This window comes from Cololabis saira, chromosome 7 (genome assembly GCF_033807715.1).
Source record: "Cololabis saira isolate AMF1-May2022 chromosome 7, fColSai1.1, whole genome shotgun sequence".
Taxonomy (NCBI): Eukaryota; Metazoa; Chordata; class Actinopteri; order Beloniformes; family Belonidae; genus Cololabis; species Cololabis saira.
This window is the reverse complement of record NC_084593.1, coordinates 41,881,129-41,904,391: the sequence shown is the minus strand read 5'-3', so window position 1 is coordinate 41,904,391 and position 23,263 is coordinate 41,881,129. Positions and strand designations below refer to the sequence as shown.

General features: G+C 41.7%; 2 protein-coding genes across 2 annotated transcripts in view; both read left to right on the top strand.

Moving 5' to 3' along the window:
- Positions 1-23,263, top strand: part of LOC133447289 (zinc finger protein 420-like) — a gene marked incomplete at its 3' end in the record, with an annotated part of 127,163 nt that overhangs the window by 64,218 nt on the left and 39,682 nt on the right. The gene's annotated exons all lie outside the window — the stretch shown is intronic.
- Positions 2,550-22,749, top strand: dnd1 (DND microRNA-mediated repression inhibitor 1). The gene is made up of 7 exons (XM_061726466.1): positions 2,550-2,576; positions 2,634-2,705; positions 4,907-4,939; positions 7,304-7,409; positions 11,467-11,792; positions 19,147-19,279; positions 22,241-22,749. Exons 1-7 carry the CDS (start codon positions 2,550-2,552, stop codon positions 22,747-22,749), a joined length of 1,206 nt encoding a protein of 401 aa, XP_061582450.1.

Genomic DNA, 23,263 nt, shown 5'->3' with positions numbered 1-23,263 from the left:
CTGCCTCATCATCATCTGGGCTTGCCTCGATGCGGGGCCCCACGGCTGCTTGAGACCCGGTCGGATCGGTGATTTTTGTAACAAATTTATCAAACGAGCCTTTCAGAGAGACATTAAACTCTTCCATTTTCTTTAGTTTTTTTCTTTTTTCATCCCCTGATGGAAATTTCCTGATCCTGTCTCGTTCTCTCGACATTGTGTGACAGTTTGTTCCAACTCCACCGTCTGGATCAGAGCAGCTTGTGTCTGCGCTTGGTCTGATCAGTTGTGTTGAACAACAGACACGCGCATCATTGCACATATATTTATTGATATGCACAGACTAGTACACATTTAGGTCTGTAATGGAACGTGACTGTTGATATTTATAAGGGAAAAAACGAAAAAAATTTGAAAAAAAATAAATAAATTTGAAAAAAAAAACGGCCCATAGCGCGAGGCCCCCTTGGGGCGCGAGGCCCCGTGTGGTCGCACGGTTCGCACACCCCTTGCGGCGGCCCTGACTCCAGCCCATAACCAATCAAACAAACTCATCATAACCAATCGGCCAGTGGTACCAGTTGTTGTCAGGTAAAAAAACAAAATCAAATGGGCCGATAGGCCTGCCCGGGCCAAAAAAAAAAAAAAAAATATTTTTTTTTTTTTTTTTTTTTTTGGCCCAGCCCGGCCCAACATCCCCATCGGCCCACCGGGCAAATGCCCGGTATGCCCGATGGCCAGTCCACCCCTGGTTGCAGCTATAGAACAAAACTATAATAGTTAGTCTCAAATATAGCTTCGCGGTAGATATGCTGCTATAGGCTTATGCTGCAGGGGGGCACCGACATGATCCGCTGGGCGGTGCCTCTCACCCTTCTTCTCCTCTCCTTTTCCCTGCCTCTCTTCTCCAATTACCATTTTTATTTATTATAAATATCTCATAGCTATCATTTTTGTCCATCGTACCTGTAGTTTCTTGTGCCGGCCCCCCTTTTCTCTTTTGTGCATGTTTGCAGGCTGGAGCCTCGGGAGCTGCGTTCTGGCCTGTGTTCCCAGGCCCCCCCCCTGGTCATCCCGCTGCTGCTTCCACATGACTGTTGTGTGCTGCTGACGTCCCCCCCCCCCCCACCTCTGGTCATCCCGCTGCTGCTTCCACCTGCCTGCTGTGTGCTGCTGACATCCCTGACTCCCCCAGTCTGGCCTTCGGCAGGAGGGTCCCCCCTTATGAGCCTGGTCCTGGGTGGGTGGATGGATGGATGGATGGATGATGGATGGATGGATGGATGGATGGATGGGTGGATGATGGATGGGTGGATGGATGGATGGATGGGTGGATGGATGGATGGATGGATGGATGGATGATGGATGGATGGATGGGTGGATGGATGGATGGATGGATGGATGATGGATGGATGATGGATGGATGGGTGGATGGATGGATGGATGGATGGGTGGACAGTGTTGTGCATGAACGAGTTCAAATAAACGTGTTCATTGAACACGTTCATTTCTGTGAGAACGTTGAACTGAACGCATCACATTTGCAAATAAATAACTTGAACGTGAACTTGTTCATTCTGCAGATCATGAACTAGAATTTGAACTGTTCAGATTATGTGAGTTTCAGCTTCACTGTTTAGGTCCAATTATTACGGAATAATCCTTCTTATTTCACCAGTGGGCGGCGCGCACATTTAAAATACTCCACGAGCCCGGTGCAGCCTATGAAGGCTGCTGCACCTTCAGGGGTCTGATTTCCCAGTAACAGGTAGACAAACTGATAATGGACTACATTGTTGGAGATTTACAGCCTCTGAGTAAAGTTGAAACGCCACTAGGACGATACATGATTGTATTCAGCAGGGTCTCCAACCCTGTCCTGCATTTTTTACATGTTTCCTTGCATCATCACACCTGATTCTAATTAATGGTTGTCATCAGCTTGTCATCCAGGTCTGCACAAGTCTGTTAATGACAGTCATTTATATCAGAGTTCTGAGGGGAAATATCTAAAACATGCAGGACAGGGTCCTGAGGACCACTGGTATACGGTGAACACTTTTAGGGGGGGCGTTTCATTCGTACTTCTCACCTAAAAATATTGAAATGAACTGAATTTGAACTAGTTCAAAATGAAAATGGTGAACTATGACGTGAACTGTTCATTTTTAAACTATGTGAACTGAACTTTGAACTAGTTCATGAGAAGTATGAACTTGCACAACACTGTGGGTGGATAGGTGGAAGGACAGATGGATGGATGGACGGACAGGAGGGACGACAACCACCGTGAACAGAGTTGTTTCCCCTCAACAATCCTGATCTGCTCCTCGCTGTTGATCCATTAAGCTTTTCAAACATTTATTCAGAAATCAAATTGTAAGCAAGAATTTCTCTATAATTAAACTTGACCAAAGCTTAATACCCAACACTTGCGTGTTGATGATTGTTTTTTTCTCTGCTTTTTCCACCACGGCCTCTATTGGACGTGTCCGACCAATAGAGGCCGCAGACGCCGCCACGGGCTCCACCGCGGCGCCATCCCCGACCCGAGCAGCACGCTGGACACGATGAACGGCGGCCAGGGACGCACTCAGGTACCGGCCTCTCCTCCACACTCGCATCGGGTTGTTCAACATGGGTTTGGGGGGTAGACGGAGGCGGGTAGTGGACCTGGGGTCGGTAAAGGGCCCGGCGGCGCGGGAGCCCAGCTGTCGCTCATCACGGTAACTGCTGCTCTCACAGACGCGGGCCCGTTTCTTTACCACAGAAACGGCCCGGTCGGCTGGTAACAAACCGCTTCTCCGTCTGGTGAACTGTTCTACGGCGCAGACGTCACTAATGCGTGTTTGGAAATAGGCTGATGTTTGTAAAACATGGGGTGCAACAACGGTGTTTTCACCGGGCTGAACGAGACCGAACAACAGGTTAAAGTACTCTCCATATGTCAAAGTACTCTCCACTGATCAAAGTACTCTCCATATGTCAAAGTACTCTCCATATTTCAAAGTACTCTCCATATGTCAAAGTACTCTCCATATGTCAAAGTACTCTCCACTGGTCAAAGTACTCTCCATATGTCAAAGTACTCTCCACTGGTCAAAGTACTCTCCATATGTCAAAGTACTCTCCATATGTCAAAGTACTCTCCATATGTCAAAGTACTCTCCATATGTCAAAGTACTCCACTGGTCAAAGTACTGTCTACTGGTCAAAGTACTCTCCATATGTCATAGTACTCTCCATATGTAGGCTACAAGTACTCCCAACTGGTCAAAGTACTCGACATATGTCTACTAGGGGTGGGCAAAAAATATCGATGTGGCAATACTTTGCTGGTCGATTCGATATTCAGAATTTGAATATCGATTTACTTTTTTATTTATTTTTTTGTTTTTTAATAATAAATCATGTTTCAGACAGGTTGTAATTCCACACTTTATTGTAGACATGGGCTTAAATAATATTGTTAGTGTTGATTTCTTATTATATAAACAATATGAAAAAATATGCCAATATGTTGTAACTTTAGCTTGTATTACAATATTATATTATCCTGCACTGACTGAAATGTTTGTTTTTCATATGCAGAGAAATATGTCAGTTTTCATAACAATTTGAATTCTGGTAAAGCAGCACTGATGTGTCCATGTTCACATACAGGACTGTCTCAGAAAATTAGAATATTGTGATAAAGTTCTTTTATTTTCTGTAATGCAATTTAAAAAAAAAAAAAAAAAAAAAAAAAAAAAAAAAAAATGTCATACATTCTGGATTCATTACAAATCAACTGAAATATTGCAAGCCATTATTATTTTAATATTGCTGATTATGGCTTACAGTTTAAGATTAAGATTCACAGAATATTCAAATTTTTTTAGATAGTATATTTGATTTTTATTTAGCTGTAAGCCATGATCAGCAATATTAAAATAATAAAAGGCTTGCAATATTTCAGTTGATTTGTAATGAATCCAGAATGTATGACATTTTTGTTTTTGTAATTGCATTACAGAAAATCACAATATTCTAATTTTCTGAGACAGTCCTGTAGAAGAAGTTGATAATACGAGCTCTGCATTCATTTTGATTTATAAAATTTTCTGTTAATTTGCACGGACAGAAAATATTTTTGTGAAGTGGATCAGTGCAGTCGATAAATTCTGAATTTCTTCAGTGACAGATATTGTAATGTGTCGTGGATGAAATGTCATGCAACGTATCGATTATCGCAGAATAGCTGTATCGTCATTATCGTTGGCAAAATATCTTGATTGTATCGTATCGTGAGGTACTGTACCTGGTGATAACCTGCCCTATAGGACAGGTACATTTTAAAGGGGACCTATTATGGCATCTAATACCTATTTTAATCAGGCCTTGAATGTCTTCAAAACAAGCTTTTGATTGTTTTTGCTAAATAAATTAGAAATTCAGCCTCTGAGCCATGTTTTTATCTTCCAGTCTCTAACCTCATTATCTATGCGGGATTCTGAGTGGGCGGGGCTATGATAATGAGGCTCTGTGCTGATTGGCTGCCTGAATGACGCGATACACCGCTACGAAAAAATGGCGGAAGCTCCGGCCGGTGAAGTTAGTTGTGGGCGTGGTTTCACGCATCGCTCCTGTCGTTACTTAACGATGGGCACAGAATCTGGCTCGAAGAAGCCACATCACACTGGACGGCTCATCCGGGCGGCTGTACAGACACTGCAGAATTTGGTTGCTTTCCTCCTTCTCTGAGTTGGCAGGCTGAGGGGAGACCACTTTATATGTTAAAGCAAGAGAAAACCTTGTTTTTCATAATAGGTCCCCTTAAGTTAAATGTTTAAATGTTCTTCTTAGTGACTTGAATTATTGGATGTTTTGGAGAAGCTTCTCTGGCCCGCCCGCTGCCCTCGTGAACAAAACAAACATGTCGAAGCAGCCGCCTGAGAAACCAGCTCAGAAGCTACAGAAAGTCCGGTTACTCCGTACAGGCAGCGGGCTGAGCAGGACTGTAAGGTTGGAAAATACTTGCTGTTGCGTTAAGAAACGGATCTCGCTCGCGCAGCACGCGAGGAGAGTGCATCGTACTGTAATAAAAAAATTATGATTCCACCTATTACAGACGTCGCCATTAAAGTACATGATCTTTCTTCACACGTATACTTTCGTGTCCAGTCAACCGTGCTGGCAAAACTTGCAGATCATTGAATCACCAGCAACGTTACACACGGACACACTCATACACACCCCCAACCGTGCACAACCAGTGTTCAGTGTTTGGGATATTTCAGCTTAAATTTCAAAATGTTATATTATTACAATGAAGTTCATAGTAGATCTATATTTACTATAGTTTGTTTGGTTTCTTCTGTTATCAGACACACGGTTTGTCATGACATACCTGAAAAATGCCTGGTGCCTCATGGCAAGCTGTGTGTTTTTTTTTATATCACTTTAAATGGATATTGAAAGGCCTACCGTATTTGAGTTATTTATTTCTTAGTTATTATTTCACAATAATTACTGTGAAATTATTATTTCTCTAGTTATTCTACAGTCATATAATTCAGGAAACAGCTCAAAAAACATTTTTAATAACATTAACCCAAATCAATATCGGACCGAATCGGATTGAATCAAATCCTAATAATCGATTCTGAATCTTAAGAATCGGAATGGAATTGGTTCTTGACATTTGAATCGATACCCAGCCCTAATGTTTACTTAACTGTTGGCTAGACGAGCTGCTTCATATGTTCAGTGACAAGCTAAAAAAGCTGTCAAAGAATCTGCTCTGAACGGGCCTCTTGCTTCTCTTTTTAACTCTTTATTGTTCCAGTAATTGTAATACTGCACTTGAATTACTTCAAAGGCTTGTTAACCACAGTTTCAATGAATGGAACTAATTTTCTCAATACATCTTTGATTCATTTTGTCCAGCATTTGCAGGCTGTAGACTCTGTCCAATCAGAGACATGGATATTGTGTAATTGATGTTTTTAGTTTTTTGGTTCAATTAATTCAATCCAAGTAAAAAGTACACTCACAAGATGTCACCAAAACCTCTGTCCCTTTTAAATCTTTCAGAAAATTATAGGGCTGGGTATTGTTAAGAACCTCACAATTCGATTCGATATTGATTTAAATGCATCGATTCAGTAAGACGTAGAAATACACAAATACCTGTTGGCAATTTTTCATTTTTATTTTCATGCCTAATAACACGTGGCATAGAAATGAACTGAGCAATTAAACATAGCAGCACCATAATGGCTCACTTGTGCATTCGTACTGTAGTACAAAAGTTAAAATAAATAAAAAAACACCTGACAGTTCTGTGTCAACATGATGGCGTATCGAGGTTCAAGTGTGTGTACCATCTTCCTAAAACCTTGATTTTCCAACACTGTACGGTCAAAGGTCCTTACAAATGAAGACGGCCACGGACTCCATTATCTCCTGTGACGGACAGATCGCGGCGGAAGTTTGCAGACAAAGTCGAGTTGCATCTGTTTTAGCCGTAGGTTGTTGCAGGGCGTCCGCATGGTGTCGGCTTAAGTGGTTCCGCAGGTTTGTCATGTTGCTGTTGTATTTTAGTGCCTGGCACAACCTGACTTTTGTCCGTTTCTGGTGTTCGTTCTTTAAATGGGAATTCAAAATTAAAACGTCTGATCTGAAAGATTTTCCGCTTGCCATCGTTGCCATCTTATTGTTGTTTGGTCGAGTGCAGCCACCGTCCACAAAACGCGAATCATAAGAAAATGTTGCGCACAGCATCCCCACTGGCCAGGAGGTGAATCCATTCAGAGGCTTTGCTTAATTGATATTGAATTAGGGCAGGGATAATTGCGATGCATAGATTTTTCAATATTTTTACCCACCCCTAGAAAATTATGTAAGTGTATCAGATTATATCGAACCGTATCGTTGGCTTAATATCATGCATCGGATTGTATGGTGAGATCAGTGCATCGTTCACCTTTCACGGTCACGCTGCTTCATGGATTTGCATTATACATCGTGTTCTGCATTCTGATTGGCTAAACAGTCTCCCCGCTTCTTCACTTCCTTTGTGTCAATAACGTTGGTCGCTTAGCAACAATGCAGAGAATGGCCAATGAGCTTCAGCGAGCAACTCAAGAATGAATCTTTCATTGCGGTTCTCAGATATAAATCCATGGTGGCATGTCGGTTTCTAAGAATCTTTTTGCCAAGAAGAAAAAATAGCTACAACGACCCATAACTATGTTCTTCTCTTGAAAAAACACACCTGCACCGTGGGCTTTAGAAGAAAAAGACGATGTGCTCTCACCCTTTTTTTTTCCCTCCACTGTAGGTGTTGAACCTTGAGCGTGTTGAGGCTTTGGATGTCTGGCTCAAAGCAACCAACACAAAAGTGACCCAAGTGAATGGCCAGAGGAAGTATGGAGGACCACCTGAAGGTGAGGGAGACTGAAGCAGAGGAGCTCAAGTACACCCTTTACATATTTTCACTTGTTGTTTTCTATTATTCTTAATTTGTGTCACACATTCAGAACAAAATGTCAGTGTAGTTCTGTAAAGTTATTTCAGTCTTGATTTCAAACACTTGGATTCATCACCAATATAAATTAGATCAAGCTTAAGTTAAAGAAATGTGAAATTTGAACTTTTATTAAAAGTCATGGAAACAAGTAAGCCAGGGATGGCATTTGCCACTGGTTCTGTTCATTACTTTCATGGACAGAATTAGTAGGTGCAGCCGAGGAGCAGAGGGGGTCTGGTTTGGTGGCCTCAGCATTGGGTAGCTGCTTTTTGCAGATGATGCTGATGCTCTGTTAGCTTCATCAGGCCAAGACTTTCAACTCTCCCTGGAGCGGTTTGCAACAGAATGTGAAGCGGCTGGGATTGAGAATCAGCACCTCTAAATCCAAGATCGTGTCCTCTCCAGGTCGGGAATCAGATCCTCCCCCAAGCGGAGGAGTTCAAGTATCTCAGGGTTTTGTTCACAAGGGAGGGAAGAATGGAATATTTCTTCAGAATTGAATATGTGAACAAAAGCAACCAAATGAGTGTATAATTCCCTAAATGAAACCTATTATACTTAGGGATGTTAACAATTATTCGATTTTCGATTAATTGCCGTTATGAAATTACCCGATTTAAAATTAACGATTACAATTAATCTATTTATTTATTTATTTTTTTCGTTTAATTTCACCAGCTGGTATTACGCCCGGACCACATTTAATGCGACACAACGCGCCGCGGCGCGCACATAAAGTTAGAAGAAAGAGGCGGATATGTTTGGTTTTAGTAACATCATGCTCAGGCAATGAGTCTGCAATGGCCCAGACGGGAGACACATGTAGCTATGTGCTTAACTTTTATTTTTAATCCACTCTATATTTTTCTGGTTGTTCTCCGATATGCTCCCCTAAAGCCTGAATTATGGTTCCGCCTTAAATCGACGCAGAGCCGCCGCCGTAGCATACGGCGGCAGCTCTGCGTTGTTGTAACACGGAACCATAAATCAGCCTTCACCCGGTACATACATAGGTTTCTCTAAACATCTGTTCCCGCTACAGTTTTAACTAAAATAAAATGTGCTCCAATACAGCTGGTCTCATAATTTTATTTTAAACACTGCCAAAACTCTAACTTAAAACGTAACTAGAACTTAAAATTTGCTTGACACAAATGACACTATTATGGCTGCTACTACTAATAGCCTTGAAGTGCACTTTATATTATATTCCTTGTGGTACAAAAATGTCTTTTTGTTACTTTTGTATCAAATAAATATTTGATTAAGGAATACATTAAAATGTCCTTTGTATTTTATATAAGCAAAAAAAAATTATGTTTGTATCTCAGATGGGGGAAAAACGCCGCTTATCAACTAATCGATGATCGATCGATAAGGTTATCAACTGTCAATTAATGAAATAATCGATAATTTGCATCCCTAATTATACTTCAAGGAAACGTCCAGCTCTCCCCGTCTCCTGTCGCAGCTGTCATCAGAAAACACCCAAAGTAACTTTGGACTCATGTCCCATTTCTTGCGCCAACTGCGTATGCATCCTGGAAAACCTGGAAAATAAGAAAAAGTCAAATGTCCTGGAAACGGTTAAGTTGTCCTGGAAAAGTATCCTCCCCCTCCCTTTTTAGTGAATGTAAATGGGTTACACAGGAAAACAACTTTAGGATTTCTGTTGTATTAAAATACTGTGTATGTGCACAGATAGATGGGAGAAGAAACTAGTGAGATTAATGACTTTTCATGTAGACTTAAACTCATTAATTTCCAATAAGAGTAGTTGTCAACAGAGTTAGATGCTCACAGAGACCACAGGGAAGAGGAGCACCTTTTCAATAAAATGCCGGCTTAAAATGTCCGGGAAAATAATTTCAGGGAAAGACTGGGAACCCTGCTTGTGTTTTAGGCTCCTTTGTGCCAAAATTGTATAAAGGGGTAGCGATTGTAGCATCCGAAGTTTTTATCATCACATTGCTCTTGATCAGGTTTGCATGATCTCAAAATGCCAGTGTTGTGCTGATGTGCACATCTGGAGAGAAATGACCAGAATATAAAGCTTTTGAAGCTTGCTTGAGCTGATTTTTTTTTTTCCCCCGTTTTTACAAACTTGCCGACGGAAATGCTGACTGATTCAGCTCTTTCATGGCAGACGTGTTACGCAGGACTGAAGTCTTCAAGACAAGCCAGAAGTGGTGTGAGGGAGAACCATATTTCTTTTTCAGCGGCACATATATAACTGACTGTCGTCAGCATAGAAGTGGAAAGGGATGCCATGCTTTCTCAAGATGGAGCCCAGTGGCAGTAAATACCGAGAGAAGAGCCCGGGCCCTAAGATCGACCCCTGTGGAACCCCATACAGCAGTGGAGCAGAGCTGGAGCATGAACGATCAGATGTTCTGAGAGGAAGCAGATATCACAAAGTAAAAAAACCTGTCAGGGTCCTCCTGGAGAGGACCATGTGCAGCCACTGCTTCCTTCTGGTGCTATAACAACCAACATAATAAAGTGTGCAACTTCTATTGGTGACAGTCGGGTAGTCAAAAGCCTGGCGGTATGTTTGTCCAGCAGTGTCTTTAGCATTGTCATAGCCTCTCATGGTATTCAGTTTATACTCATCTCAGTTTTTAAAATTTTTTTTTTTATTTATTCTTTATTTCAGTCATTAAAAGAAAAAAACAAAACAGTTCAATATAATTACAACAAATCTCTTTCCTTGAATGAAAGGGATCAGAAAGAAGACTAATCTTATTAACAAAAACAAATTACAAATTTTGCAATTAAAAAAAACCCTTTCCAATAAAAGTAATAAAAAAAAAACAACAAAAAAACAAACACAAAACTACAACAAAGTTACAAAACAACTGTCGTCAAACACAGATACTTTTAAATGTAATGTTTGATTTGCATTCTTTGGTTTCTGTATCCAGACACAACATTCCATTAATTTTGTCCTGAATTTATGTTTTTTAAAGACCTCTGCTTCTTTTAAGTCATACTTATTTTCTCTTTTTTCAACATTTTTCTGTATATTGATTGGCAACATTTTATTATGAGCTTTCCACATAATTTGCATTAATTTGGTCCACTAATTCAAGAAATGTCAACAGTTTTAACTGAAGGAATAATGGATATGAAGGATGACTATATTGTTTTCTACTAATTATTCTTATGGCTTTTTTTGTAAAATGAAAATAGACTGAGTATATCTTTTGCAAGCATTTCCCCATACTTCAATGCAATAGGTCAGATATGGCACAATCATAGTGTTATATAAAATATACAACGCCTTGCCAAAAAAAAGAATATCTATTGCAGTAGTTCAAACATTAAGAATGTTGTGTACACATAAATTCATATAAAACTTTTAAATTAAGTGATTTCAGCATTTTTTGTCAAGATGAATTGGCACTAGCCTTAAAAAAAAACATCTTGACATCGTTTCTTTTACAAGTTTTCAGTATTATATAAAAATGGTTGTTTTTTTTTTAATGGTCGCGCCACATGATATTTCATAAAATGGACGTCATCAGTCAAACTTTGTTTGTATATTATGATGGAAATATAAATACAAATGTGTTGCAATCTTATACAGGACTAGAAGATACTTAGGAAATCATGCCAGATAGGGCAGAAGATTGATTTAAATACATTTAGAGTGATTTCAAAAAAAGTTTTCAAAACCAGAGTCCTGGTCGGACGGTCGCACCACATGACATTATGATGCTTAAAACAAACAAAAAAATCCCAAATAACTAGTATTTTTCGTAAAATTCAAGTGAGTCCATATGTGGGACAGGTAGTTCATATATATGGTATTTTTTAATCAATTTAAACCTTTTTTGAATTGAAAAAAAAATCTTTTTCAGAAAATATAGGCGTCACGTCATTGACTCATCTACTGTTGCCCAGAGTAGCGGTAGTGAATCCACCGCTGGTGTCTGACTGACGCATTGACTCTGTCTGTCCTGTCTTCCTAGCGTGGGACGGCCCCACCCCAGGAGTTCGTTGTGAGGTTTTCATCAGCCAGATCCCGCGGGACGCCTACGAGGACCTGCTGATCCCTCTGTTCAGCTCCGTGGGGCCGCTCTGGGAGTTCCGGCTCATGATGAACTTCAGCGGTCAGAACCGCGGTTTTGCTTACGCCAAATACGCCACGGCGGCCGTAGCCACCGACGCCATCCGCCTACTGCACGGCCACATGCTGGAGCCGGGGCTGCACCTCTGTGTCCGCCGCAGCACGGAGAAGAGACACGTGTGCATCGGAGACCTGCCGGCCTCCACCAAACAAGGGGACTTGCTGCAGGTAGGACTGATCGCTAAACCTCTTTGTCTGCAACAATGTGGGGTTCTTTTCCACGAATGCTGAGCAGACTGAGATTCTTGGAGAGTCACAGGTATGTTACTGTGGCTGACGATGGCTGTTTCTAGTTACCTCATTAAAAAGTAACTCTGTTAGTAACTCAGTTACTTAGATCAAAAAGTAATGCGTTACTATGAAAAGTAACTATTTAGTTACTTTAAATAAAAAACATTATTTTAAATGCTCCCATTAATGCCCCTCTAGCCTTCACTTCAGCAGGTTCTGTATGGATTTACATTGTGCATCGTGTTCTGCATTCTGATTGGCTAAACAGTCTCCCCGCTTCTTCACATCCTGTGTCAATAACGTTGGTTGCTTAGCAACAAGCTGAGAACGACCAATGAGCTTCAGCAGCAGCTCAAGAACGGGACCTTTGATGAATCGTTCATTACAGTCCTCAAATATAATAACCAATGGTAGCATGTCTGTTTATAAGAATCTTTTTGGCCAGAAGAAAAAAGAGCGAAGACAACGACCCATAACTATTTTCTTCTCTGGAAAAAACACACCTGCCCTGCGGGGTTTAGGAGAAAAAGACGCTGCAGAGTCAGGATGCAGCGGTTCAGAAGAGCAGTGGAATACGTGTGAGGAGGTGCTGATCTCCGCAATTTGAAGCCCTCTATAATAATTGTAAAAAGAATTTCACTTATCACAGGTTTTTTTTTTTAAACGTAACCCCTGCGAAAAATCAGGGATTACTGTAATGACAATATCACCACGTTGCGAAACTTGCCTTCTCTTGGCTCGCCATGACCTTCATGTTTTTGAACGCACACACACACGCCCACTACATTTCCTCCGGTCTCCGCGTGTTGGGGAAAAAAGCTTCACTGTATCCAGAAATAACGGAGTAACGCACCGTTTGGTAACGATAATTGGTAATGCGTTAGAGTATTAGTTACCGCAAAACTAACGGCGTTACTGTAACGCGTTACTAAATAACGCGTTAGTCCCAACACTGTGTATATATATGTTACGGTTAATGTAGAAAAACGGCTAATGTGCAAAATAACCGGCAGGGCGGTGAATGTGTAAAATAGCCGGCCAAACGGCTATTTTGCAAAATATTGCAAATATTACACTCAAACTGACACATGACTGAACACTAAAGCCAGATGCAGGAGTGGAAGAATGCAGTTCTGTTCAGGAGAGCAGGACGTGCACACAAGCCTTACCGTGGATTCACACCAAAACCACCACAGGCGTCCGGCTGCCGTTAATTGTCTATGAAAGCGCTGCGAGAGGCGTTGGAGGTGAGGGAGCAGCGCGATAGAGGCGTTCAGAGTAGGGCTGAACGATTAATTGCATTTGCGATAATATCGCGATGTGATAAAACAAGATTTTCTAACCGCAAAGGCTGCGATTTGACCAGTCACGTGATCTGGTCACGTTGCCGGCAGAGAAAAAAAGTCAACAGTGCCGCGTGTCCGCGTGTCCGCGTGTAACCTACTGTATCTATCATGGCCTCAGGGTTAGGGCTCGGTCAGGCAGGGCTTTATAAATATATGGGCTTTATAAATGTATTAAATGTATGAACGCGGAGTCGGCGAGGAGCTGCGCGGACAGTTGCGCTGTGAAGCCTGATTTATGGTTCCGCGTTAAATCGACGCAGAGCTTACGCCGTAGGTTACGCTGCGACGCGCACCGTACGATGCGCGTACCGCGTACCTTACGGCGTAGGCTCTGCGTTGGTGTAACGCTGAACCATAAATCAGCCTTAAACCAGCTGCAGCCCTTTCAGCTCATCAGGAGAAGTTAAAGAGCGGCTGCGAGTCATTTCTGGTTCGTTTTGTTAACTCTGTGAGCTTTATTGGTTTGTTTGTTAGTTTGCTGGTGTTTTTTTTTCTCTCTGTGATTTTTGAGTTATTTATGAAGAAGTTCTGAGTTCCCTGTGAGCAGTACTCGAGTTGAGGAGGGATGAAATAAAAAACGGTCAAAATCCTCCCCCCCTGAAATAAAAACAGTTCAAATCATCCCCCCTGTAAAACTGCCATCCCTCCTTTCCATCCCTTATGTCATTTCATCAATGAATGTGGTTTTACTGCTATTTCAACATTTAGAGTCATCACCAGAAAAAATAACTTGACAATTTTCACCTGTTTCAAGTAAATTTTCACCTGAAATAAGTAGGAAAATCTGCCAGTGGGACAAGATTTATCTTCTTATTACAAGCAAAAAAATCTTGTTCCACTGGCAGATTTTTCTACTTATTTCAAGTGAAAATCTACTTGAAACGGGTGAAATTTTTGTTTTTCCAGTGATGAGTCTTGTTTTAAGTGAGATTTCTTTTTACTAAAATGAGACATTTTAACTAGAAATAAGACAAATATTCTTGTTAAGATTTTGAGTTTTTGCAGTGATCCATGTTACTTATCCTGTGAAGGACAGAGTCATATTGATAAGTTCAGAAAAGTGTTTTTTATTGTTGTGTTTTGATGTATTTGATGTAAGCCCAGTGGATATTTAAAGCTTACAGAAGGCTGCATTTAACTGCTGCTATGTCATTCCTGCAGTATTTCTACAGGTCACTGCTATTATTTGTTATATATTTTATTATTTGTAATCAGCACAAATTATCTGTCCCCGTATGATAAAATCCACCATCCCCCCTGATTTTTTTTTTTACAACTCAAGTACTGCCTGTGAGGAAGGTTTTTTGTTCCCTGCGGGGGGTTTTCTGTGTTTTTCTATTAAACTACGCCTCGTTTTGGCTAAAGTTTAACCCGGTTTGGTGTCGTGCGATTGGGTTCAGAGAGAACGACCCATGTGTAGACGTGTTAAAGAGGTAAAGGCACAAATTTGTTTTCTTTATTGTTGTAATCTGTGCTTTAAATAAATCTGGCATTGTTTATTATAAAACAGACTGATTTATTGCTTGTGTAGTTGAAAAATACATGAGAACAGGACCTTGAAAAAAATAATCGCATATTAAATCGCAATCGCAATATTGAGGAAAAAAATCGCAATTAGATTATTTTCAAAAATCGTTCAGCCCTAGTTCAGAGTGTCAATTTGAACTTGAGAGAATCTCAACTTTATGCAAATGAGCAGCGGCGATGCAGAGGCAGCGTCCAATCACAGACCGGGATTTCCGAAGCCAGAACTCTCAATGCAGATTGTACTTTCATGTACACACAAACGTACATGAGCAGAGCTGTGCACTAATACATTTATTTTATCAGGAATTAATATATTTCATCCAGCAAACTGACATTTTTGCTGATTTAACTGCCGTTTTTCCTGAACTGCTCATGTGAAACCCATATCTGATGGTTGAGGAGCTGGATGGTCCCAACGATTTTATTTGCTACATTGATTCAACGCAAAAGAATTAAAAACCGTGCTTATTAATCACAAAACACAGTTTAAACATTATAACCAAATCTGCTCCGACCCGGTGTGTCAGTGTTCACCGCAGACAGACTGCAGCTTCACCGGGACCAACGATGATGGTTGATGTTGATCCAGAACCCACCTGGTTAAGGAGCATCAAACTCACTCTTATCTATGTGGAAATAACGCTAAAATATAAAGAAGGCTTCCCAAAGTGTGATCCACGGTGAAATAAGAAACTGAAGATGTGCACGCTATATATACGTTACGGTTAATGTAGAAAAACGGCTATTTTGCAAAATAACCGGCTAATGTGCAAAATAACCGTCAGGGCGGCTAATGTACAAAAAACGTCTATTTTGCAAACTAGCCGGTGAATGTGTAAATTAAAATAAAAGACATCCGCACTCTCGCAGCCTGCCCTGCATAATTAATGCTGTGGATGTGTCAGACCCGACACTTTTTCGGGGAGTGTAACGTTAGGCTCCTTCAACAGCCATAAACAGCCTTGTCAACAACAAGCATGTGCAGCATATGGGCTTCTTCCATTGGCTGCTACGCAGAAACTGCACTGATTGGCTACTGTAAGTGACTGGTTTGAAACACGAATTTCATCCATTCAACTGAACTGTAGGATATTCTGTAGTAACTGGACTCTATCTACCAAATGAATTACGTTTGCTTAGTTTGTTTTGGTTTAATCAATTTGTGCAAATGGAGCTGGAGGAGGAGGAGAGACCTCATCTGATCATGATTCGGGTTTAGGAGCTTCACCTTCCATGAGACAACTGTTTGTCTGTTTTGGAGGTGCAAAGAGAAGGTGGGAATAGATCTTTCCTCACAAACACTGTCACTACTGGATATTTGTGAGTACATTTCCCAGACCTATAAGGCTGGTAGAGGTGAGTGACTCCACTGCGCTTTGCCACCTCTGTGGCAACGCTCTATTCTTGGGTGCCAATGACGTGATCTGTAGTTTGAATTATTCGTTTTGGAATACTCAATTTAGGAATATACTGCATGGGATTTGGACTCAGAATAATTGCAATAATTGCCACGGCATGCTCCGGTCAGCTCGAGACAATTGTCTCAAGCTGACCGGAGCATCGAGACTGGAGAGATGATTAGAAATTATGTCCGAGCTGTCATGTTAGTCTATGTCCAAAATAACACAGAAAAGCTTGTCTGATTACGCTTTTAGTTGTCATCCATCCATTCAATACACGTAACTGACATTGATGTATTCACAGTGATTCATTATCAGCTGTAAATGTACCTGTGTACGGATTATTTTAATATTTACTGTTCAAAAGCGAGCTCACTGCTGTCTGTCCCATAGACTAACATGACAGCAGCTTTGTTTTGGAATTCGCGGGGCTGACATGAACCACGTGACTGCTCTGGTGGCGAGATCAAAAGTTGTCGCCACTCGGTTGTAGCCACTGATTGGCTACTGTAAGTGACCGGTTTAAAGCTCGAATTTCATCCATTCAACTGTGTGTCTGGCAATAGATTCGTCCAAATATCGTTACCGAAACTAGATCGGACAACATGAGCACGACTAAGCGGGACATTTACTATATGAAACTAGAAGTTTCGCTCAGCGGGAAGTCAGTAAACACAGTGGTCATTGATCGGGAGAAGTACGGGCTCATATTGGCATTTCTTCAGCGACTCCAGGAAGGTGGCAAACCCCATTCCACACAGGATTATGCCTGTTGACTGTAATGGTGTGAGTAAAATTGCCAAAAGAGGGCTGAACACACTGCTTATAGCAAAAGAGGATCTGTTTGATGTGATCAGCGAGGCTCACATTAAAACAGGACATGCAGGGCGTAACATATTGATTAAGGAGCTGCATCATATTTCAACGTGACGCAGGAGAACATCATGCTTTTTCTGGAGCTGTGTGAGAACTGCCAGCTCAAACATAAAAAGGTGAGGAAAAACATTGTTGTGAAGCGATGAATGAGGCTTCTTGCTTCGGGAATCCCGGTCTGTGATTGGACGCTGCCTCTGCATCGCCGCTGCTCATTTGCATGAAGTTGAGATTCTCTCAAGTTCAAATTGACACTCTGAACGCCTCTATCGCGCTGCTCGTCCACCTCCAACGCCTCTCGCAGCGCTTTCATAGACAATTAACGGCAGCCGGACGCCTGTGGTGGTTTTGGTGTGAATCCACGGTAAGGCTTGTGTGCACGTCCTGCTCTCCTGAACAGAACTGCATTCTTCCACTCCTGCATCTGGCTTTAGTGTTCAGTCCTGTGTCAGTTTGAGCGTAATATTTGCAGCTATGGAAACATAAAAGGATGTGATGGCAGCCTGGTTCCATAGAGGTGAGAAACAGGCTCTGATTGCTGGTGTTTGCATGCAGGTGGATAAGGATAATTAATAGATCTGTCTATTATGAACCAAATAATAATAATCAAATAACAAATTCTAAAATTCCATGACACAGTAGAGCAGAAAACAGTTTTATTTGCCTTTAAAGCCCAGCAGAAACTGCTTCCAAACTACATTCAGGAATTCTTCCAAATAAAAGAAACCGCTATGAGGGGGAAACTCATGTTTGAGATGACGACAGCAAGAACAAATATTAAAAGAGATGTACGTAAATTAAAGGAGCCGTCTGTAAGAAATGTCCAAAACTGGTACTGCAGTCACTTTCAAAATATTGTTGAGCGGTGTGTACCCTCCCCCTCCTCCCCCCGACCAGAGGTTGCCAGGTAGGCTGCAGAAAGCAGCAGGAACGTAGGCTGCCATGGCTGCCATAATTAGAGCCGAGCTGGCAACCCGGATGCCGAAACAATACTGACTTGGTGATTGGGAGATAGGTGGAGGGTGGAGCTTCAGAAACAATACTGACTTGGTGATTGGGAGATAGGTGGAGGGTGGAGCTTCAGAAACAATACTGACTTGGTGATTGGGAGATAGGTGGAGGGTGGAGCTTCAGAAACAATACTGACTTGGTGATTGGGAGATAGGTGGAGGGTGGAGCTTCAGGCCAAAACAAAAAATGACAACATAAACATCAGTTGAGGGCTGCAACTCCTCTTTTTAAACTGGAATATTCTGGCTTGAGTGCTGTTGTCAGTGACATAAGTATTTGAAATGAACATGATTTTTAAATGTCTGTTGACATATCGGGGTCATTTTATGATTAGTTTTATTATCGCTCTTACATACAGCTCCTTTAAGGCTAGATACATTTGGAACAGTTGTGATAACGACCTAAAAATGTTCAGTTCTATCTTCAAGTTTAAGAAAATGTTTAAAGAAAATATCGTAAATAAATATAAAACACTATAACTATAGAGTATATTATCAAAAACATTCTAGAATATGAAACGTCAATTTTATATTTTTTCTTATTTATTTTTTGTCTTCTTTATGCATTGTTTGTTTCCACGGAGTAATGCTAATGTTTCATATTTAAGCTGATCACAAGAGAAAAAGGGTAGGCACTATACAGGACTGTCTCAGAAATCAGAATATTGTGATAAAGTCCTTTTATCTTCTGTAATGCAAAAATGTCATACATACAAATCAACCAAAATATTGCAAGCCTTTTATTATTTTAATATTGATTATCATGGTTTACAGCTTAAGAAAACTCAAATATCCTATCTCAAAAAATTTGAATATTCTGGGAATCTTAATCTGTAACTGTAAGCCATAATCAGCAATAATAAAATAATGGGCTTGCAATATTTCAGTTGATTTGTAATGAATCCAGAATGTAGGACATTTTAGTTTTTTTAATTGCATTACAGAAAATAAAGGACTTTATCACAATATTCTAATTTTCTGAGACAGTCCTGTAAGCTACGGCTTCAGCCTACACCTTTTCGGCAAAAGCAATGTTTATTTTACTTTTTCATTTTGTTTTGTAAAAAATGTGTACAAGACCGAAATATAGATCATTGATTCATTCATTGATTCATTGATTGATTGATTCCTGCAGGTGCTGCAGGTGCTGGTGGAGGGGGTGGACAGGCTGTCCCTGAAGGCCGGGCCCGGCATCGAGGGGGTGACGGCCATCGTGGCCTTCACGTCCCACCATGCAGCTTCCATGGCCAAGAAGGTGCTGGTGGAAGGTGGGAGACTCACGCTGACTGACCGGGGAATGTGGGGCTGGGGATCCATTTATGGTGCCGCCAGAACCATCCAAATGTCTTATTCTCTCACGCCAGAGAGACCAGGACCACACTGCAAACGTGTCTCTAATGTACAGAAAAGGAGAGAGCTGCTAAACTGTGTCCATGTTTTAAAGAGCGTGTCCAGCTTGTGTCCATGTAGCACCCTATAATGTATAAACGCCTGAAAATGTAATAAAATTTGCACTTAACTCAATCGAAAATGTAATAAAATCCAATAATGTAATAACTTCATCAATAGGTAATAAAATATCCTGACGCATATTGTAATAACATTTTTACTGATAATGTAATACCTTATTACATTATTGGGAATTTATTACATTTTCAGGTGGGTCTTTTTTTTTTTCCAAAACTGATAATGTAATACTTGTAAGATAATGTAATATATATGTTCATTTTCAATCCAGAGTTCTACATTTTGTGTTTTAAGTATCTAAGAATGTTATATACACTGGATTTGAAACACCAGAATGACTATTGGGTTAAATTGCAGACTTTGAGTTCTATGTAATAAATTCTTAATAATGTAATAAGGTATTACATTATCGTAAAATGTTATTACAATATCCGTCAGGATATCTTATTACATTATTGGGGAAGTTATTACATTATCGGATTTTATTACATTTTCGATTGAGTTAAGTGCAAATTTTATTACATTTTCAGGAAATTATTACATTTTAGGGTGCTACAGTCCAGCTTGCGCCCCTTATGCATCCAGAATGTGTCCCTTATGTGTCTAGCACATATCCAGCATGTGTCCAACGTGTGTCCCTTATGTGTCCGTGTGTCCAGCATGCGTCCCTTATGTGTCTAGACCAGCGGTCGGCAACCTAAAATGTTTTAGAGCCATATTGGACCAAAAACACAAAAAACAAATGTGTCTGGAACCGTAAAAAATGAAAAGTCTTGTATAAACCTTAGAATGTAGACAACACATGCTGCATGTATCTATATTAGTTAGAACTGGGGGAAGATTTCTTTTTTCATTATGCGCTTTGAGAAAAAAGTCGAAATGTCGAGATTAATGTTGAAGTACAATCTCGAGAAAAAAGTCGAGAAAAAAGTTGAAATGTTGAGAAAAAAGTCAACATTTCGAGAAAAAAATTTGGTTTAAAAAGGAAAGGAAGAAAAAAAGAAAAAAAAAGGTCAAACATTTTTGAAAAAGCTCCAGGAGCCACTACGGCGGCGCTAAAGAGCCGCATGCGGCTGCGGCTCAACTTAGATAAACAGTACCTCATCAATATGTGTATTGATGTAGAAATAATTGTATTTTTCATTTTATTTTTTTAACCCTTGGGGGGCCCCCTAGTGGCCACAGGGCCCTAAGCAGCTGCTTAGTTCCCTTAAAGGGGACCTATTATGAAAAACACGTTTTTTCTTGTTTTAACATATATAAAGTGGTCTCCCCTCACCCTGCCAGCACAGGGGAGACAAAATACCATGAATTTCTGCAGGGTCTCTGACCCCCGCCGGACAGAGTCCCCCAGTGTCACGTGGTTTTTTTTGAGCCGATTAGAATCTGCTCCCGTCGTTACGTAACGACGGGAGCAGATTTCCAGAGGTTCAGCCTCCGCTGCTGAAACCACGCCCACAACCAGCTCTCTCCGCTGCTGGAGCGGTCCTTTCATTGAGCCAGTCGGACGCGGCGCCGCGGCGGAGCGGATCCGGGTTAAATCATCCAGGTTCCCGGGTGGTTTGGGAGCTGGGTCCTCGGGGGTCTGTCCCATGCTGGACCAGCTTCACCCTCCGAGATTTTCAGGCAAATCTGTCGGTTTAATCACCGGTAACCGACGATGCGCACAGGATGCGCTCCGGAGCCGATCTGTGCGCCCGCCGTGGGGTTGCAGCGCCCGTCGCGCAGCATCCGCCGGGCAGATCCGGCTGAAATTCCGCTGGTCGGTCCCCCGGAGTCCCTGCTATCAGTCCAGGCCGGTTCCTGCGGTCCCGGCCGGTCGGAACCGGTCAGATTCCCCCGTTAAAGCCGCGGTGATGCGCGCTGCTCCAGCAGCGCTGCTCCCGGGCTCCCGCCGTGGCTCCGGGGCCAGCGTTCAGCATCCGCCGGGTAGATCCGGCTTAAATAGTGCATAAATGTTATTTATATACAACTCATATTTTATTTTTTTAACAATAAAGTTTCCATTTGTGAAAATTCAGTGTTGTATTTATTTACAGGCTCGGGCTGCTCTGGCGGAGTGAGGTTTATGCTCCTCCCCTGCTACACGTCATTCAGGGAGCCAATCAGCACAGAGCCTCATTATCATACCCCCCCTTCCCTTAGAATGAGGCGCAGAAAAAGAGGTTAGAAGCGGTAAAACTAGTGACATGGCCCACAGGCTGGATTTATGATTTATGTAGAAAAAACAAGCTTTAGATTGTTTTTAAGACATTCAAGGCCTGTTTAAAATATACATTAAATGCCATAATAGGTCACCTTTAAGGACTGTCTCAGAAAATTAGAATATTGTGATTTTCTGTAATGCAATTTCAAAAACAAAAATGTCATACATTCTGGATTCACTACAAATCAACTGAAATATTGCAAGCCTTTTATTATTTTAATATTGCTGATCATGGTTTACAGCTTAAGAAAACTCAAATATCCTATCTCAAAAAATTAGAATATTCTGTGAATCTTAATCTTAAACTGTAAGCCATAATCAGCAATATTAAAATAATAAAAGGCTTGCAATATTTCAGTTGATTTGTAGTGAATCCAGAATGTGTGACATTTTAGTTTTTTTTTATTGCATTACAGAAAATAAAGAACTTTATCCCAATATTCAAATTTTCTGAGACAGTCCTGTATGCCTCTGGCCGGCTCTGTGCTCCATCCAGCCATGTGACGGTGTTAGAGCAGCGTCCTCACCGCCTCTCCCTCCGTCTGTCTCACTGCAGAGTTCAAGAAGCTGTTCTTCCTCAACGTGTCCATCAAGTGGCACTCGGAGAAACTGCCCCAGGACGAGCCGCGTCCCCAGAAAGCTCCGAGGCTCCAGCCGCTCTCGTCCCCGTCCCCGTCCCCCCAGAGCCAGCACTCCCTGCCCCCACCCCCCGGCCCGTTCCCCTCCGCCCGGCCGCTCTTCTGCCGGGCGGTGGGGGGCCCCATCGCCCCCCAGCAGGCCCGGCCGGCCCGCCCGGCCTCCCCGTCCCCGGTGCTGCTGCTCCGCAGGATGTGCGAGGCCACCGGCCTCGGCCAGCCGCTCTATGAGATCCGCTACAGCCACCCCGGCTCCGACGGCTTCATGCACTTCAACTACAAGGTTCTGATCCGCGGGGCCGGCCCCCCCTTCAAGGGCTGGGTGGCGGTCCTGCCAGAACCCAGCGCCGGGTCCATGATGGACGAGGCGGAGAAGGCTGCGGCCCAGCAGGTCCTCTACAAGATCTACAGCCAGCAGCTGGCAGACTGAACGGCTGCTGCCGCCCCGTCTGTCTGTTATCTATGTTAAACTAAAAATATACAATCATATGTTCGGCACAAAAAAAAAGATAGTTCTTTTATATTTTGTTACTTTCTGCATGTTTTTATTAGAGTTGTAGTTAACGTGTCTCATTTGGGTTTCAGCAGTTTGTTTTATGCATGCCTTTTACTGTGAATGTGTTCTGAGTTCCCCGTTTTAATTAAAATGAGATTCAAGAACTAAATGTGGTGCTGCTGCTTTAGAAACACGCCGAGGGGCTTCTTTTGAGGGATGGTGGATTATGTTTGGAGTCGTCTGGGGAAGGAGACACAACAGCGTCAGAGTAACGTAGGACTCCTGCGGTGCGTCTGAAATGTCATACTAAACAGTATTCACATTCATTACTCAGGTAGAAGTATAGATACTAGAGTTTAAAAATACTCCTGTAGAAGTTGAAGTATCAACTCAAGTTTTTTACTCAAGTATAAAAGTACTGGTTTCAAAACTACTTAAAGTATAAAAG

Coding starts and splice junctions, on each gene's coding strand:
- dnd1 (XM_061726466.1), top strand. CDS start 2,550: ATGAACGGCGGCCAGGGACGCACTCAG. Junction 4,940..7,303: donor CAGCTCAGAAGCTACAGAAA/GTCCGGTTACTC, acceptor CCTCCACTGTAG/GTGTTGAACCTTGAGCGTGT. Junction 11,793..19,146: donor AACAAGGGGACTTGCTGCAG/GTAGGACTGATC, acceptor TGATTCCTGCAG/GTGCTGCAGGTGCTGGTGGA.